This window comes from Dermacentor variabilis, chromosome 5 (genome assembly GCF_050947875.1).
Source record: "Dermacentor variabilis isolate Ectoservices chromosome 5, ASM5094787v1, whole genome shotgun sequence".
NCBI classification, from domain to species: domain Eukaryota; kingdom Metazoa; phylum Arthropoda; class Arachnida; order Ixodida; family Ixodidae; genus Dermacentor; species Dermacentor variabilis.
The window spans coordinates 72283102-72303222 of NC_134572.1; the positions used below are offsets into that span (position 1 = coordinate 72283102).

The 20121-nt window shown below is 46.4% G+C and overlaps 1 protein-coding gene across 6 annotated transcripts in view; it reads right to left on the minus strand.

Moving 5' to 3' along the window:
* The window catches only part of LOC142582787 (dopamine D2-like receptor), a 470062-nt gene that overhangs the window by 13090 nt on the left and 436851 nt on the right, over window positions 1-20121 (minus strand). For all 6 annotated transcript variants that reach the window (XM_075692826.1, XM_075692825.1, XM_075692829.1 and 3 more), the window contains 2 exons: window positions 14144-14621; window positions 9418-9693 (listed from right to left, as the gene is read on the minus strand). In XM_075692826.1, the coding sequence (XP_075548941.1) occupies window positions 9418-9693; window positions 14144-14621 (754 nt within the window). The remainder of the gene's footprint in view (window positions 1-9417; window positions 9694-14143; window positions 14622-20121) is intronic.

Below are 20121 nucleotides of genomic sequence, written 5' to 3' on the forward strand. Positions count from 1 at the left end.
ACTACTACTATATAATACTCTTGTGCGCCCGAAACTATAGTATGCCTCTTCGTTTGGGATCCCCACACGAAATCACCCATACAAGTCCTCGAATCCATCCAAAATCGTTCTGTTCGTTTTATACTTTCTAATTATTCTCGTTCAGCCAATGTAACGCTTATGAAGAAAACATTAGATCTTCCTGACATTTCATTACGCCGTCGTATTTCTCGTTTATGTCTCTTTCACAAAATATATTTCACCAATGACACTCTTAAGCAGTAACTTTTTATTACTCCCACTTATTTTTCATCCCACATGGACCACCATTTCAAAGTTGGCATGCGAAGCTGCAGGACTAATCTTTGTTTGTTCCGAAGACAAGCGCGGTCTGGAACCACCTTCCTGCCTACGTCGTGTCCATCGCAGTACCCGAAGCCTTCAATTCTACTGTATATGATCATGTTCATTAACCTGCCTACTACAAAGGTATTCTTGTACACCCAGTTGCATTCTTGTATTCTTGTATACCCACTCCTCTCTGTAACGCCAAACAGCCCTGATAGTAAATAAATGAAATAAATGAAATGAAATCGCCTATTAGGCCACAGACGTAACGGATGAATAACATAGCAAACCTTACTCGAATCCTTCACGTCGTACCGAATGAATGTATTCTGGGGATTTACGTGCCAAAACTACGACTTTATTATGAGGCCTTATTGAGGGACTGCAGATTAAGTTTGACCAGCAGGGGATACTCGGCGTGCCCCCAGTGTACGGTACACGGGCGTTATTGCATTTCACTCCCATCGAAATGCGGCCGCCGCGTCCGGGATATATATGATCGTGCGACATTAGACAGATTTCGCAGAGTCCGCTCCACCCATGCCGGCGTATCATAACAATTTGCACACAGCCGCTCAGCAGAACGCTGCCGGGAACACTTATGTTGTGCGTGCGCACAACGCTCGTAGCGGCAACTGAACGTGGAACGCTGCCCACGTTTCGCTAGGAACCCAATTTAGCGGAGCGTCAGTGTGCGTCAAATTGCTTTCTTTATCGTTTTACAGCCAAGCTGAGAGCACGTGATTGGCGACTCTGGCAGACGCGCTTTTTCGATAAGCGAAATCAGTGCGTTCTATGCAGGCACCGTGCGCGAGAATTGTGTCCGGAGCGGAGCGTAAGCAACGATCTGTTAAAACTGCCTATATTGCCTAGCAGCGCAACACCATAGCCACTAAGCCACCGCGGCGGGTCGTTGTACTCCTCTCTGCGCAATATATTCCTCGACGAACATCATACATCACCTTCGGTTTCGTGACGTTCCCGCTTTGACGTAACACCGTGCGCATTCGCATGAATTCCTCGGGCGTATTCTCGGACGATCACTCACGGCAATGCTATCGCCTTCACGTGATGCAGTGCTAAGCCATCCAATAAAGCTCATCCGGTTTTGCACAACCAGCCACTCAGCGCGAGCCTGATGGCCGAGGCGATAGTATCGTGGAATGTGATCGCCCCAGCATACGCACTCCTGTTTGCATTTAAGCATAGCTTGTGTGCCGTGCAGTGCATAAATATAGACATTGCATGGCACTGAAGTAGTGACTTGCAGCGCACTACATAAAATTACACGTTGCATCCGATGAAGATAAAGAGAGTTGCGCGCATTGCATTTAGTTGAATAGCATTTGGTTACCCTCCCCACAAAATCTTTGCTTTACATAGATATCCACAGGAGCGTTGAAACTGTATAATGTTTTATCAATGTCCTTATCATTCTTTATTTGCTACAGGACAGAGAAAGTTAAAGTGTCTAAGGTATTTTCTACGTGACTCTCTTATCACTAACATGTTTATTACAATTAAGAAAAAAAGATATGACGGTGGCAGTATGAGGACTCTGTTTACGTGCGCAATCAATTTAGCGTTTTCTGTTATGTGTTTACTTATTTCGTTACCCTTAGTTTGTTTCGAAAGAACGTCAAACTGAGTTTCAAAGGAGAGCAAGAGAAATATTGGAAATTTAGGGCTTCAGTAGTTTTATTGATTAGCTCGTTTCTCGCGCAGCAAGTACAAAAAGAAATTTATGTCGGTTTGGTGCGACCGATAAAGCGCACAGATGCGTGGCGCTAGATCTCGTGAATGGCGAAGAAACTTGAGGCCGTGTATACTGGTTTTAATAAAATTACTGTGCGAACCTAATGAGAACGTTAAATGTACATTTAATGCACAAGTTCACGAAGGATTAAATAGTGAAACACAATTCTTCATTGTAAACGTTCGTTAGTTTTCTGTGAGCATTTCTATTTCGTCCACAGTATAGTAAATGCATCAGTTAAAGAGTTTACTTTTTCTGGGCAGGTCATTTCCAGGCCGTGTTCATCAATATACATTCTTTGCTTACTAAAGGACTCGAAGTATATTACACGATAAAAGCGATACCTCGAAAAATCAGTGACTGTAGTGCTCCTTCATTTGACGCTTATCTGTCAAACGAGGTAGCTGCAGTCCCCACGGCCCATTTATTTCTCACAAGAACGACGTTTCCCGCCGCGAAGCACAGTGCAAGGTTTGCAGTGTACAGCGGTGAAGTATGTCGCAGGTCGATGGTACCGTAATGCGTGAAGCTCGCTAGCGCGATTCAAGGTTCGAGCCGGCAGAGCGCAGGCAGGGAGCGCCGTGGCGTGACCGAACTGCGGGCTGTGCGTAATTAGCCCTGATTTGCAATAGCGCCAGTGTCAGCGGGCAGTCGAAACTACGATATAGCGCGCGCGCGCACGTCGAAACTGCGCCTAATGTTCGCGCCAGACAAACATACCTTTGAAGAGGGATGCGGAAGTGAATGCAGTGTGGGCTAGCGTCTGCGCTGCGCACCGAATGCGGCTCCATGAAAGCGCGAAGGAAACACCGTGAGATCTACGAGCGCAGATGCCAGGCAGGAGGGCACGACTAATGGATGAAACGGGGTGCCGTCGCTGAGAAGACGCCAGGATTCCCGCGTGCCTTGCGCGAATTACAGATCCCACTACGTGCGGACATCTCCGCATTCCACCGAAAGTCCACTATCGAGCCTAAATACAGAAGAAGATGCGCTGCCGCCGTGGCAAACTGTGCGCAGAGAGAGAGAGAGAGAGAGAGAGAGAGAGAGAGAGAGAGAGAGAGAGAGAGAGAGAGAGAGAGAGAGGCGCTTGTACGGGTGAACTGGTCATTGGCGCCGCACAGAGATCATAGATAATTGATCTGCTAAGCGTGAAAATAACGACTCACGCGAATTCATTTATTTGCCAGGCGACCCAACCACCCAACGTGCTCTTTCCATTCGATTCATCGTGCCCCTGGCAGAACGTAAGGACTGTCGCGCTATGTGAAACATCTTCAGCTTCAAATATGAAGGAAGCAGGCGACCACAAAGTTTACTTGGAAATTATATTTTGTGACTACTTAAAGCAATAGTTTCTGCTTGGTCGCGACACCTTACATATTTTTTTATAAAATATTACACCTTGCGAAATAAACACGACAATATAAATATTTGTCTACCGGTTCAGCGTACAGGTGGCCAGGTCTGTGGTTCATTAAGGTTTTGTGCTATTGCTAGGCTTGTGGTTCATCACAATTCATTGCTTATACTTTAGCCTGCCCCGATCAAAGATGTCGTGCGCATTGGAGCGCGGACGAACTTTTTTCGAATGCGGCAGCTATGTAAGCGTTCAAATATTCGTGACCTAAGTATACAGCTTGCGATTGAACAGTGCACTCTTAAGCAAATGTACACCCTTTGGGCTGTATATTTGCCACACAACAATAATATTCATCTGCCCTGCTCGCATTTACTTCCCTGAAAGTGCTGCGCTCGCTACTTTCCTGTCGAGAATGCTCTGTAATGCTGATAACGGGCATGCCGTTTGTGACTTGGAAGTACCGGGCTCGCCGCGTTAAAGAGAGGAAATGCGGACAAGACAGATGACGATTAATCGTTGTGCGGTAAGTGGGCGTAATTTTGCTTAAGAGTGTGTATTCTACCGATGATCATGGAAACGACATAATGAACTACTTTAACTTCAGTCCACATATTTGTGCGGGGAAATATGGGGCCGTTTTTTTTCACTGTTTCTGCTACGTGGGCTAAATGTTTACTGTCGGCAGCATGTTTTCCTAAAGCAATCAGTCCCCAGGGATACCAATTATCTGATTCATTTAGAATGATCTCTTAATTACGTAGAAAAGACGGGGAATGCGGGAGATGGAGATTCAAGACGATGAGCAAACGTGAACAAGGTTAATGCAGGAGCGAACGTTTCGACAAGTGGACTTGTGGCTTTGAAGAAGACAAGTCCACTTGTCGAAACGTTGGCTCCTGCATTCACCTTGTTCACGTTTTGCTCATCGTCTCTTAATTACGTGTAGTACCACGGATCGCGACGTCGACCGTCATGTGGCAAGAGTGTTCGAAATGAGCAACCTATATTGCTGCGGGCTTTCGCATGGCCATCACGGATGGCATCACGCCAGAGATCTTACGGACCACATCACCCGAGAAAACAATCGTTGCGCCACAACGTGCAACGCCCGCATTGACTTTCAAGAACTGGCTTCCTGCTCCGGTTCCGCAGGAATGTGGGTTTTACGGGGCTCCACTTTCTTGTTATACTGCACACGAATGTAATAATAGAAAGCCCGCGCATGACAGCTTGCTGATTGGCAGTATACTGTAATACAGCTGTTTACTTCACTCCGGTGCCAGAAGCGCCGTCTTCTTATGGTTATCTCACAGGAAGCTCTTTATTACCTCCAACAGCGTAAAAATCGTGTTTCTATTATACCAGAGGAAGTTCGTGTCGTCGCTAGGCACGACAGGAAGATACTAAGGTGAAATAAACAAGCGAGAAAAGGTGTTATCAGCTTCGCCACACCCCTCGTTCATGTAAGCCATTTGCGCAAAGCTTATTGAGCGTCAATCTCGGAACGCCATTCGCCGCGGACAGCTATTGTGCGAGTTTTGAACGAGCGATGCGCCTGGGACTACATGTCCGCTGTCGTCGGATATGTTATGCGGTTACTCTTTTTCCCGCACTAGAGAAAGCTATTACATGTTGACCATTTTACGAGCAACGGGACACGGTGTCGTTATTCTACCACCTATTCGGAGCAGGATGCGGCACTAACCATGCTAAATGTGGCCCTGCAAACTCCACATCGGCTTCCCAAAGCAAGCACTGAAAGTGTTAGCGCTATTTCAGCGAGGACGCGTCCTCACGATTTCACGAGCGGCTTGGAGTATACTGTCGTGAGCGAAGTGTATTCGTTTAGTACTTACTCTAGTTGGGAAAAGAGTGGTAGCACTAGTTCAGAGATTTGTGAGTAAATTAAACCTGCTTTCACACACTTCCTTTTTTTTTTTATTGAAGTGAATGTTAGGAGAGGTTGGCGCCTTTTTGTGGTGGCATTGGCTACTCCTTGTCACTTGGCAGACGAAACGAATTTGCGCAATAAGGGAGAATAGCTACACTAAATATAACACTCAGTAGAAGACCGGATCAATATAAGATATACAGTCCAACAGTACATGAGTCGCAAAGTTCTGTGCAATAGTTCAGTCCACGTACGCATATATAAAGTCCGATGTTTTGAACAGTCAAAAGACACAACACTCTAAGTACAGGACAGAATTATACATATTGCGTAAAAGTTGCGATCACCACATAAACCAACTATTAACCACGAACAACGTTTATGTAACTCATTTAGCGTGTTTGGATCATCCAATACTTAATATTTTCCCAAAATGTTCGTGTCCTCTAAAAACTTTTTCAGAGCAAGAAGCGCTCTTCTTTGAAGGCCCGCAGTTGGCCATGGGCCAAGTATCTTTTTTAGAGTGAATGGTCTTCTGTCTAATATAAACAAATTAGCTTGCAGTACCGTTCTTTGTGTATCGTATTTCGAGCACCCGAGAAGAAGATGATGCAAAACTTCGCCTGGATGGCCACAAGAACACTGCGGACTAGCGACAGGTTTTATTCTGTACAAGAAGTGTTTCGTAAATGCAGTACCAAGACGCAGCCGGTGTACGAAAATTTCAAATTTTCTGTTGTCTCTTAGAGTTTCCGGCATTGATAAGTTTATACATGGGTCTATAGAGTATAACTCGGAGTTTTTAGTTTGCTGGTCAAACCAGGTAGTTTTGCTGAGACGACAAGAAATCTATCTCAGGATCAGACTGACTTCACTACGTAATAGGGGAAGATTGGTTGTCTCTGCGTTATTGTGCGCTCGATTCGCAGCTGCGTCCGCTGCAGCATTACCAGGAATATTGCAGTGCCCAGGAATCCACTGAAATGAAATTACGTGGTTCATTGCGCTTGCTTTTGTAAGTTCTTTGAGCGCCTCATACAATATCGAAGTGTTCAAAGAATTTTTCTTATTGCTCTGTAGTAATGTGAGAGCGGCTTGCGAATCGCTAAGAATAACCCATTTTTGCGAATGTTTTTCTAATGTTGTGAAACGCAAAGCACACAGGATTGCAAATAGTTCTGCCATGGTGGAAGATGTCTCCCGGGGATAATTTCAATGTTTGCTCCAGAGCTAAATGTGGAATGACGAATGCTGAAGTCGAGGAATTTTTATGACACGAACCGTCTTGTGCGGAGCTGTTATTGTGCGGAGTTCTTGACAGACTGGACAATCTTCCTCTATTAGAACAGAAAGTGAGAGTACACTACTCACAAAGAAGCTCCGCGCATAAGGCTATGCTGATGTGCCTGAGTTGCACACTTCTACCATGACTTATAACGCTGCTTGATCCCGTTACTACTGCTGGAATGTGAACGCGGTTTTCTTCGTTCGTACTTTCACTTGCTGTTGTCTCCCCTTACCCCTTCGCCAGTGCAGGGTAGAAAAACTAGATATCTGTCTTCCGGTTAACCCCCCTGCCATTCTCGTCTCTTTTATATATCTCTCTCTCAATTTCTATAGCCTTACCACTTCCCGCTCTGCGTGCTACTAAACCAAAACTACGTCTGGTTAACCTTCCTGCCTTTCTTATTCTCTTTCTCTCTTTCTAAATCTGCTGGAGGAAAGCGATGTGCAGTGTTTGAAATAAAGAAGACAAAGGCACGTGGCTCACGCCCAGCAAACCCCGGTGCTGGCTCACTCATTTACGTTGCTACAGCAAAATAATGGTTAGAAGTCTGGGTTCGGATCTGATGCATGTCATTTCGTTACACGCAGACCGCGTACACTGGTGACAGGAAGTGCCGGCACTGGTCCGTTACCAGCCCTCTACACTCGGCGTTACTGCAGGTTCGTACGGTTGACGACGACGACTGCCTGCTGCTTCTAAAGCGAAGCTTTCTATGCCTCACCGATGCGGCCGTGAACATTGAAAACGCACTGCAGCAAAGCCAACTTACACATCTGCGTAGAACACTGCAGTTTATATTCGCAGCACCACGCAAGCGTAGACGGGCCGGCCGGTCAGTGCCTTATCACGGCGTGAAGCGACGAGCTCAGCAAGAGTGGCGCATGCGCACAAAGCTCACGGGAAGCGCAAGTTGCATCTGCTAGGCGTAACACCACCCCTGTTGCGATTCACTGAGCTTCCCTGCTTATTGGAGACAGCAAGTGCGCGTAAGCACGGGCTTGTCTTAATAACTGGAAACAAAAAATCAAAGCCCTTTTCACAAAGAAAGAAGGTTCAACGCCACGCTACCCAGACTAACCGTATGTATCTGCATTGCATTACGCGCGTCACGCCTCTGACCGCCTACCACAGCGATTACAAGGCAATACTGTGCAAATGTAGAGTCGTCCGTGAATGTGTGAGTGTATACGTGTGAGTGTATACGTGTAATCAGCGGCTGCATGATATAAAGGCTGTGAATCTTAACGAAACTTGTCTTAATTCAAGTTCGACGTTCATCCGCCGTGGTGGCTTAGTGGATATGGTGTTGGGACACTAAGCACGAGGTCGCGGGATTGAACCCCCGCCATGGCGGCCGCATTTCAATAGGGCGAAATGCAAAAACACCGCTGGTACTTAGGTTTACGTGCATGTTAAAGAACCGCAGGTGGTCGAAACTACCGGAGTCTCCCACTACGGCGTGCCTTATAATCAGAAAGTGGATTTGGCACGTAAAACCCCGCAATTTTTTTAAGCGTTCAAAAAATACGATCATAAACAAGCAATCACATAACATGCATAGCATAGGGTTACTCAACATCTCTTGGGTACCTTTCGTGGTCGTTGAACTTGGACTTTGACTTCAGTGCAGTTTGCATTGGGGGAAAGCTCCGCATTCAGTCGTCTTTCTTTAAGAAAGGGGCTTTGAATTTTTTTTTCTTTTTGACCGCGAAGACGATGTATCTAACTTGCAGCTGTGCTATCGTAGTGGCTTGTTCTTGTCATACACTTTCTTCAAAACTGGTTATTGGTTGTAATGAAGGACCAAGAACGACCCTGCCTGCCTAGCGGTGAATCAAACCAGTAACAGTTGAATGCTTCGATTCTTTCAAATCACTACTCTTCTATGGCTGTTTAAAAACATTGAAATATGTTCTTACGTCAACTATAGCTAACCTCAGTTGAAGATATACAGGTATAAAACTTTTTCGCTTTATGACCCAAAGGTAAAATGTGGTGCCTTCCTGGCCCTACCAAAACATTAATTTTGATATCATGTTTATTTTTACATCTTGATCTGTTCTTACTCTAGTCGTATGAGTTGAAAGTGCGCTTTGCAAAATACTTGTGCAGTCAATTCTCTGTCTGTATACCACTGCTTGATATGTTTCTGGGAGATGGCAGCAATTTAAAGCCGTCGCACAGTGTTTCTTTGTTCATCTCCTCGGCAACGTCATGTGCATGCGTGGAAAAAAAACAAAGATCCAAAGACTCAAACTTTGTCTTTGCATATCAGTGGAACTGCGCGACCACACGATATATTGTTAGTTCTGAAGCACCCCGCTACCATCGGAAGGCGAAGAGGTATCAATTATTCAGTTGTTAGAGAGCATTGCATCGAACGAGTAGTAAATTGGTTTCGAAGTACTGACTACTCAGCTAGTTTCTATTGCATTTTATGTTAACTTCAAACTAGTAATCGACGGCAATCAAACTAAAATAAGCAATGCTGTTGCTATGGGAGCTGCTATTTGAAAACCTTGAAATATGCTCTTTCTTCAGCTCTCAATATTCGTAGTTTTAACAATTCTTCTATTAAAACTGTTCCTTTCAAAGACCTTAAAAACATTTTGCGATACTTTCCAGGAGTAGCAAAACGTGATTATTGATATTGCGAAGCGCATTCCTTTCTGTTTTCTGCCGGTGTCTCTCCACCACTTTGCGCTAATGCCATAAGTCGGAGGTCGTTAAAGCAGTTGCCATGTGGAAGACGTCGCGAAAGCGCAAACGAAAAGAGTGCGCGGTGAACGCACCTTGTTGGACCGCTCCTGGCGGGGAAAGTGGACCTCGTCGACGTTGGAGTCCACGTAGCCCGAATCGTGGTTCCTGTTGTGCGCCGCTTGCGACGACGGGTCGCTACCAGAGGTGGCGCTGTGCGCCGCCAGGAAGCTGGCCTCCTCCTCGTCGCATTCGGCCCACTTGTCTCCGCCGGCCTCGGTGGGCAGGTCGTCAAAGTCGTCCTCGTCCGGCTGACTGCCGCTGCCGGTGTTGGCCGTCAGAGGATCCGGCTCCGGCGCCACCGAGCTCACCTGTGCCGTCGGGGTATTGCGTGAACGTTGTGCTCATCTAAACGCGAGCAGTATGAACACGAAAAACTGAGCGGTTGAGGAAACCCGCTGAGGATATACGGTTGGGGACACTTACGCTGTGAGACGTCTGGGTGGCTCGCCGTTGCATCGCCTCCACGATGAGCGAGCATTACAAACCACCATGCGAGGTCACACATCGCGCACTTGGTCGGCTTGCCAAGTCACCATTTTTTGTTACACTGAATTCGGGATCAGGCCCCCTGGTTTCTCGGCCTTACAGTCGTCCAAACAAAGTAGGGGAACAGTTATAGAAAACTTCCCTTTAAAAGGCGTCAAGTGTAAAAGGGAAACTGCTGCATCCTGACGTAGCTGGATTGTCGAAACCAACGTTCACATGAAGAAATGCATCAAAGAAGCCTTTGAAAGAGCATTTATGCGTGTGAAAAATGCTTTTCATTGACCTTTGCATTTCTATGCGGTAAATTCTTGCAAATGTTTCATGTATTCTATCCCAGAATCCCCACCTCTGGTCCTTCGCTCCATTGTAAGTTCTGTTCTTGAACACGACATGAAAGTATGTAAGCATATATAAATCGCTGTATACGAAAGTGCAGCACAAATGAAATATGGGCGGTCGCCTACGCGGCCTTTTCAGCTGGCCTGCTGTGCTCGATCATTCTTTTTTTTTCCACAGCGTGGATACGAAAGACGCATGTTTCATTCTGTGCGGACTCGTGCGATGCATGACTGAGTTCTTGCAAAACCTTTTCATGGCCATTGGCAGCACAGAGAGCTTCTGGTCACCCCCAAAAGCGGCACATTTTTCTCTGTGAATTTCCTATGTGTTGGAAGTGACCATTTACTGAAACGCGGTGCTGCATTTCGTATTATAATGTCGTAGTGACCTTATAGTCATAGGGGACATGGTAATGGTAATGTGAAGCATACGTAGGTAAAAAAGAGCTAAAAAGGATGAAGGCGAAAGTATGCGCGCTTGCGAGATATTCGTTATATTAGTTGAAATTATCATTCGAATGCGTTGTTACTTACTATTACTTATTCTCGCCCGCCGAAGGTCATGGTTTCGAGTGCCTTAATTAACTGTACCTTAATTAACCATATCTTATACAACTTCGCCCTGATTAACATCAAGGGGAATGGGTCCGACTCCCGCCAAAATTAATGAGTTCGAGTGCCTTCATTAACTGCATCCTAAGAAACTGCGCCTTATTTAACTTCGCGTTAATTAACGCCATAAGTCTGGGTTCGACTCCAACCAAGATCGTATTTTCTGCTGCCTTGATTACCTCTATCTTAATTAACTGTGTCTTAATTACATTCGCCTTAATTAACGCCATATGTCGCGGGTCCGACTCCCACCAGTGTTCGTGGGTTTTGGTGCCCTAACGCCGAACGGTCAATGGCGAATACGAAAGCCATTTAAGGCTTTCGCCTTAATAATGTCACCGTCGAAACAATCATTTCTTGCCCATCGCATGCACCTTTGTACGGCAAAAAAGCTCATTTTAAACATCTTCAAAAAACACATGGACAAGGAGGAGTACTGGACCAGCGCTGACTGCCAACGGCATGTTTATTGAAGGCTGCGCAAGCATTTGCTTTTCGCAACGGGCTGAAAGAGAGAACTCAAGGAAGGGAAGCTAAATCATTGTCATTCAATTCGTGCTGCGCATGCGTCACAAACGTAATGCTATACAATTGTAAAATACACAATATCTCTCTCTTTCTTTCTGCCCATTGCGAATAGTATCTAATTGTACAGGCTTCAATAACCATGTTGTTGGCAGTCAGCGTTGGCCCTGTGCTCTTTCTTGCCCGTCTGTTTGTTTTTTTTGCGCTGTTTAAGATCAATGATCCATAGCAACTAGCTCGCACTCAAATCCTTCTACGACAAGAAATATTCGTGACAACATGCAAGTCATCGTGCATCGCTGTATGCCCATTCGTTGCTGCTGCAATTGCGCGTAAAAATAATATGACTATGAGCAAGAGCCGCTCAGTCAAACGCAGCTTACAGAACTTCCGCAATATGCCCCTTTCGTGTAGGGCCGCCTCGATCGTACTCTACGATATGCGTTCAACAGGAGGACCGTCAACGCCTCAGATAAGACTTGGTGCAAGGTTGTATCAAAACACCACTGTTACATGCTGTTTATTGCACGAGAACCACATGAATGTAATGTTTTTTTTAAAGGTCTTTTTCTATCTGGTCATTGTAGACCGTAAACAATTTGCACCTCGAAACACATGACAGGTCAAAGAAGGCTAACGAGCCGTGCAGTAGATTGTAGTGCCTCTTTTTTAAGAGAGTTTAGAAGCTGGGAATTAGAAACGTGGCAGGGAATGCGTCTGTGTAGACGGACAACAAACTTATATTTTTCTGTATCAGTAGAAGCTATTCATACTGGTCGCATTCAGGTCCTCCGCCGACTCTACATTACGCATAATTTGCATATTCGCAACTCTGTGTCCATTGTTTAGTATTTAGTGTGTTTCTTTATCTATAGGAGACTGTGAAAGCTTTCTATTCTATTCCTATTTCTATTCTCCATTTTCCTTCACCGAGTGCAGGGTAGCAAACCGGACGCTCGTCTGGATGTCCTCTCTGCCTTTGATATCCTTGCTTTCTCTCTCTTTCGTCAAATTTTATATATTTTTCTATATATATTGTTCTCTCATTTGGCGTTTTAAAGGGCCCCTCACCAGGCAACGTTGCAAAATTTGGTTATACGCCGGAAGTTGTTACGCACCCTCTAGGCAGCGTTTTGCCGCAAAAACTTTTCAAATTGGTGCATTAATAGCAGAGAGAGAAATATTTCAGTGCCACGAACCCATGATTTCAGGAGGCGAGCGCCACTGCCAAGAGAGACACTCTCTCCACTAGCGCCGTCTAGCCTCCGCAAGCGAACTTCCTTCTCTGCGTTCTCCCATGCGAGAGCTCGAGGATCGCGTGACGCTAACGTCACGGACCCCGCCTTCGTGCTTTCTTTTTTCCTCGCTTTCTTGCTGCGCGGCGAACTTTCGCCTATGGTGTCACGCGTGAGCCGTTGCATTTGTCTCGTTTCGCACAGCACACGATTTTGTGCGGTACGCGCGAGAACACCTGACTAGTGGTGTAAGTCAGTGCTACATGAATACTGAGGCAGACACACGCGGATCGCAGAGAAAATCGGTAGAAAATGACATAGCTTCGTTGTCTGCACGCGCGAATGCGCTACGTGGGAACAAGCAGACGAAACGGATGTACAACTCTTTTGCTACGGTGCGAAGTAAAACAAAAACACGCACACATTCAGTTTGTGTGTTTCATTATGTGCCATTACAAGCGACGCCACAACACTACCATGTACGTAGCCGCACTTGTTGCGATATGCGTCGATGCTCTGGCTGCGAGCGTGGTGCCCGAGAGGAGAAGAGCAAACGGCGTTTGGTTTGGAATTTCAGCTGTCTCCTCGGCGCGTAGTGATGCAATATCTAGCAGGCACGATCGTTAGGGCAGAGTATATGCACGGCGCTTGTCGACTTAAAGTGGCCAGGCCTGTTGAGGGGCTCTTTCAATCATTTGGCGTTTTGGGGAACGGACCGTGATTTCTTCGTGTCTAACACTTTTCATGGGTCGCCGATTCTGAAAATAGTGCATTCTAACAAAACGGTAAGAACCTCAAGGTTTTAGGGTACCACCGTGGGGTGTTACCGATGGCACTACCTTCGAAAGCATGCCAAACACATTCTTGGATAGCAACCAGGGTAGGTATTTCATATTTTTTTGTTTATATTGCTTTTTGTTCGTAGCTACGATGTTTAGATAGCGGGCTGTTCAATAGACGAAATTTCCCATGCTGTCGAGGGTAATAAAAAACATCACTAGCTATTTAGCCCATCATGTAAGCACCTGTCGTAAGTTGAAACGCCCTACGTGGTGCGTTTCTTAAGTTAAGTTACGAACTGGAGCATGGTAAAGGCACACTTCATCATTAAGCGATTGATACGAACACCGCGTAAGAAAAGTGTAGCTAGGAAAGTTAAATAATCAGAGCACTTCACTCCTTCTCAATGTTCTAGTCAAGCATTACTTAACAGATGTTGAAAAAAACAGTAGACAGCGTGTTGACGTTCAGTGCTGCTCATTGACACCAAACACACAAGAGAACCCACCTCAGATGAGGATAACTTAGCAGTGAAGAGAAAATTGTCGACATCTTCGTGCAGACGAAGTGATAAACTTCGCGAATAACAGTTCTGTGCAATGCCCATGAACTGATATTCATATGTAACAAATTGGTAATGTCAATTTGAAGTATCGCCAGTCTTAGTCTTTTCTCAAGAGGAAGAACTAGATACATTAAAATTTTGCTCTCATTCGCTGACTCGTTCAACATTCGTCACATTCCCCATCAGCATGACACCGTTCCTACGCAATGAAGCTCACCTGGAGGCTCTTGCTTCCGTTCCTGTTGTCCCCTGGCGGAGGTTGGCTTGCCTGAATGGTCTGCGCGCCACCAGCGCCGGCCCCTGTCCCACCACCCGTGGTGAGCACCACGGCACCCCGGTGCACCGTATTGTTGGCGATGGGAGGCGGGCCCCCCTCGAGCACGAGCCCCTTGAGACGGGCCTCCTTCTTGGCCACAGCCTTGCGTGCCCGCTCGTGGATGACGCGGAATATCTTGTAATAGAGGAACACCATAACCAGGCAGGGGATGTAGAAAGAGCTGAGCGACGAGTACAGGATGAAATCCGAGTTGTAGAAGATGCACAGGTGCGGCACCCGCTGTGGGGACGTGTTGAGACCGAGCATGATGGGCGACCCGATGGCTGCCGACACGACCCACACGATCACGATGGTGAGCGCTACGCGCTTGCTGTTCTTGTGCTTGGAGTACTTGATGGGTTGCGTAACGGCAATGAACCTGCACAGCAGGAAAAGAGGGCGTGCAAGAAAAGATTTGTAGTGACGCGCGTCTGCATCGAAATTAAAAGAAGGCAACCAAACCATCTTGGAAATTTTCGTGCCTCTGATTCGTTACACTCAGCTAACTCTCGTTAGCTGATTGGAACACCGCACGTAACAAGGTGCGCCAGACTGCGCAGACTTCACTGCAATCCAGTGAAGCAGACCCTTCGCTGCAGCTCATAGACCTCTGGCCGGACTGCACCGACGCGAAGCGTCTATTCTGTGTCGGTTGTGGTTGGCAGTTGCCTTAAGGAAAGCTTATTCAGCAGTAATTGGAATGGCTGAAAGTCCTGCATGTGACCTTTGCGGCTGCGTGAAGATTGACCACCTATTGTGCCACTGTCCTCAGTTTGAAGCACAAAGACAATCTATGACCACGCATTCAGGAAACTAGATGATCGTCTCCTGGGATAACAGAAAATACTAGCACCATTCCCACCGATTATCGGCTCAGAAGGCACTAAAGACACTTTTATGGTTTCTGAGAACGTTTGGCTTGTCTGAGCGCCTTTGACTATGTAGTGATGCTCGTACACGCCTCTCTACCTTATCTCTCTCTTTCTCTGTCTTCTTTCTATTCTCCTTCTCCCTTCCCCCCAGCGCCGGGTAGCCAACTGGACTCTTGAGTGGTTAGCATCCCTGTCTTCCATTCATCTCTCTCTCTTTGTCTCTCTCTGATTTGTTACCTTTCTTTAACCAGACTATTCACTAGTTGTTTTGCGAAATCGCAACGAAGTCTTAAATGTTCTAGAATTGAGCATGAGTACATTTCTTTTTTTTTTGTGCGTGTGAACCGTTCTACAGCGTTTCAACCTTGGCATTTAAATTCATATTTTAGTCCGCGCAGTAAGGTTCAGTCGTATGCAGAAGAAAATTATTTTTGTGCTTGTACTCAGAGATATAGTGGACTTTCGGAAGTAGCCGCGAGTTAGTCGCAGCCGCGGTTACTCTATTCAGCTAGCTGCAGTAGCATCTCTGGTGTTCTCTATACCATTTATGTACCTGCAAGCTGACTGCACACGTTTTTGCCTCAACGTACACAGTTTTCAGCAACTGCGTAGTAAAAATAGATTTACGGCCTCCCGGAAGGCCGAACTGCGTGGAAAGATTTCCTTCGGTTCTTGTTTTCCTTCTGCGTGCAAGAATGAAGACAGCACTCGATTGAGTGTGCCCTGCTCCGTCTTTCCGCACTCATCAACTGGCGTAAATAATTCAAAATTCGCGAGTTCTTTCACTATCTAGTTCTTTCAACTTCACGATCCCTCAATAGCTTATTCGTCATTCAATAGAACATCCGAAGGACTTCCAGTAGACTGTGCAACCTAAATAGATAGTTGTTCAGGTTAAACATCCAATTGCGGAGCAAATTTTTACATTTATGCGAAGACTGCCGCCCAAAGCTGCAAAATATATATGCAATATTTTAAAGCAGCAAGGAGAAAACAAGTAATGCGGCGGCCTGCGACAAAAACACGAAAAAGCAGTAAAGGTTTAAAGTGGGCACCTCCGTTTGCAAACTGCGCATGCAGTGGTGCATCCTTTACAGGATTACCGACGTAACGTCTGCCATGAGAACTCATAATCTGGTCTTGAAAAACAGGTACTGCAACCTCAAATAGGTGCTGAGGACTAAGATTGAGATGAACCTGTCTTAACTGACAATGTCATCGTGCGCTGCTCCTTACTAGTACTAGAAAGCTGGTGCTGCACGATGGAGCACTGATGAGAGAAAAACATTTTTAAAGCGAAGCTTTCATTGCGAACCACCCTGCGCCTCTCTTGGTGATCGCGGCTGGTGCCCTGCTACTAATGCAGCTGCTGCTCGTGCGTTCTCGCCCAATAGCTCGGACTCTGCAGCTAAAGACACTCAATGTCTAAAAGCAGCGCCAACCCTTTCCCTCCTCCTCCGTTCCACGCCTCCACTCGGCACGGCCTCGATAGTGGCGCCGCCTACGCCAACCCTGCCGTAGCAAACGACGCCTAACGCGCTACCGGATCAAATCGGCGGGAAACAACGTTCGAGCCCTCCGGAGGAGTTCTTGAGGCGGAAGTTTGCTTCATCGGTCAGTAACTGGCCTCAATAATGCCATGTCCTAATTTCGCAGTAGACGAGAGAAAAGCACTATTTTTAAGGTGTAAAGCATCCTCACGTATGGACTTTGTGTTGGTGAAGCGCGACGCATGCACAAGGTGTGCTCGAACACGCGCGAATTACCAAAATTTTGAAGTCTAGACTGCCTGAAAGTATGTGATCCTGGTTTCGGTATGCACAAAAGTATGAACTTTTGTTGGGTCGGCGCGTGAAAGATTCCAACTGTCTGGTGCCAGCAATTGCCAGCAACTGTGCCGCTTCTGCTCTGCGTCTTTTACAGATGTGCGTAGCTGATGCACGGGTTCTGGCGGCCATGGCGATATTCTCACGCGTAGGCGACATTGATGATGTGAACAACCTATCGGTTGCTTTCGGAGCATATTAAATTGTTGTTTTTATTTATTTTATTTATCACAGTGCAAGAGGCTGAAATTTTATAGAAGGAACGAACGTGATGAAAAAAAAAAAGAATGAACAGAGGTTCCAAAAATGCCCCCCCCCCTCTCCCTTTGGCACCACTAACACTTTTATTGAAGGGCTAATTTTATACCTGTATAGTGCGCGCGTCTGTATTCTTATGGATTGTAAGTTTTTATAGGGAAGCAGTCACCTATAACCCGAATACTACAAACACAGAAAAAAAATAATTCTTGGGTTTATGTGTCAAACCCACGATCTGATTATAAGGCATGCCGCAGTGGGAGACTGGCGATTAGTGTTGGTGACTTTGTGTCTTTAACGTACGCGCAATGCACGGGGCATGGGCGTTTTTGTATTTCGCCTCCATCGAAATGCGACCGCCAGGGCCGTGATTTGATCCCACAACCTTGTGCTTAGCAGCAACACACTATAGCCGCTAAGCCACCACAGGGTGTATAGAAACAGAGAAAACAATAGGGTTGTAGGACCAAACAGTCCTTATGCGGGTTTAATAAAGGACAGTCCTCATGTGGGTTTAATAAAAGTGCTTATCAATGTGTTGCAGACAAGGCAAGGAAAGCATACAGCACAAATACACACAGTCAACTGAGCTGTCAGGTTGACACAATAAGTGAAACCTGAAGGAAAAATGATTAATTATTAAAGCGAACTGCAGCAGATCAACTAATTCTTGTCGTGGTACAGGGATGCAAACTTACGTAACAGCTCTACGCGCAGATTCCACGGCAACTCCGTCCGCACTCCATAATCACAAACCGGGCAAGTATTTGTCGCTAGAGATGGAAGGCAACGTAAAGTGCATATGACGCATGCGCTGCCCATTTACTTAATCGGACGCATAAAAATGTTAAAGTGAAGCAGTAAAAGTGTTTATCATTATCAGGGGGCCTGTGGTCCTTTGCGGTATTTCTGTTCTATGATAATCCTGCACACAAAACGTGCGAGTATCCGCTGCTCATCCATCTAATACCGAGGACGCGTCCGGTAGCAGCCGGGATAAAGACGAAATACAAGAAGCCCGTGGGCACATTCCTCGTTGACGTTCCGTAATTACTTCTCGCATGGGCGCGGTATGTTGCAGAAGTCGCAGGGCTGCTTTTTCGTGGCGACGTGCTTTTGTCGTCGTGACGGTAGATTTTTTTTACAAGTATTGTTCCCGAAGGGAACGTGTAACCGCTAACGGAAGCCTCAGGGGAGCACCTGAGATTATAATAAAGCAGGCAGCGCAGGGAGTGTTCGCACACAAAATTGGCTGTCCGCGACACGACAGCGGACAGCCGATCTTATAACCCCCTAGCGCGCACAAGTCTCGGTGAGCCCCAACCCAAGGAACAGCCCTGGTTCTGGTTTTGGTGTTCCCGTTGCCACTTTGCTGTCCTGCAGGCGCCGCTAATAATACGAAATAATGACACGTTCTTACAGCTAGTAAATAAAATATATTGAAGATATACAATCACGCCCAGGCACCAACTTCTGACGCAGCGTTACCGCGCCCGTGCGAGGTGAATTACAGAATGCCAACGACGAATTTACCTGCCCATGTACTGTACGGTCAAAGTGCGCGTTAAACATCCCCAGGTGACCTAAATGGTTAGCTGGAGGCATCCATTACGACCTCCCTTGTAGGCTTAGTCGCTTCGGGACTTTGAATATGTTAAACACCACAAACCAACACATGTGCGCGTACAATGAAGCTGAACGACTGCATTCTTAAGCCATAGTGAGCCTTGCAAAAGCGTCGACAATTTGCTCACTTCTGGTGGAGCTGAAAAAAATAACCTGAATAAAGTCGCTTATATGTCACATGCCTGTTGCACATGTGAGCACTTTTGTGGCGAAACAAAACTCCCATAAAACAGAGCGAGCATCTTCGAAAAAAGGTCAAGCAAAGCGCCCAAAAACGCGCACAGCATGAACACATACGCAAGCACTTTTTTAAATAGGCATGCGTAAACTAGGTAAGAAGAGGCAATGAAGAACGGTGGCACTTCACAAAGCTGTGTACTTATTGCAAGCCTCCTTGAAGTCGGCTTGCCCGATGCTATGCATCGGCGATTTTCTTCGCTGTGCGTTGCGCTCGCCGTATACTCGACAAAAATGCATCTTGCAATCGCCTTGTCGGTTGCTGCAACCGAAGGCGAAGCACCACGGCATCACAATGAATTTCTCGTCCATAACATTCCTGATATGCTCCGCTATAACGTACTCGACCAATCGGCGTGCGCGTACTTTCGTCGCACTGGGTTGACAATGGCGGTCGGAGCGGGCTGGAAAGAAAAAATACACAAAAGCGCAATGCGTGCTTCACGTGACACGGATTGGCCAATGGGGGAGAGGAGAAGGCTGTGGCGACAAGAGGCGGCGAGGAGAAAACGCCGGGTATACCGCGGGGTGGTGGAAAGATATAAGAATGGCGCTACTTTTGAAAGATTAAGGGGCTTTATCTGGATGGATGGATGGATTAATGGATGGATGGATGAATGGACATTGTGAGCGTCCCCTTTGGAACGGGGCAGTGGGTTGCGCCACCAAGCTCTTGCTATTATACTGCCTAATGTCCTGCCTAAGTAAAAGAAAAAAAAAACATGCGATGAATTCCCATAACCAAATTTTCTGGTCCCCTATTGCGAACTGTGCTTTTGTACGCCTCCGCTGTTTGTCGTTTCCCTACTTTTATTTCACCAATCTTCCAAATGCCTCTTACTAATCTCTGTTGCGGACATGTTTACTTCCCCCTTGCTCTCGGTGAACCCAAGGGCTTCAAGGAGGCCAGTGGTGCCTAAATCGACGGCTGAGCAGATATCTTCACATTCTAATAAAACTTGTTTCGTCGTTTCCTTAGCTTTACCACAGCCAAGCATATGCTTCTTCTTCCTTCTGATATCTTGCTTTATAGGTGCGTGTTCTAAGGCATCCTGACCTC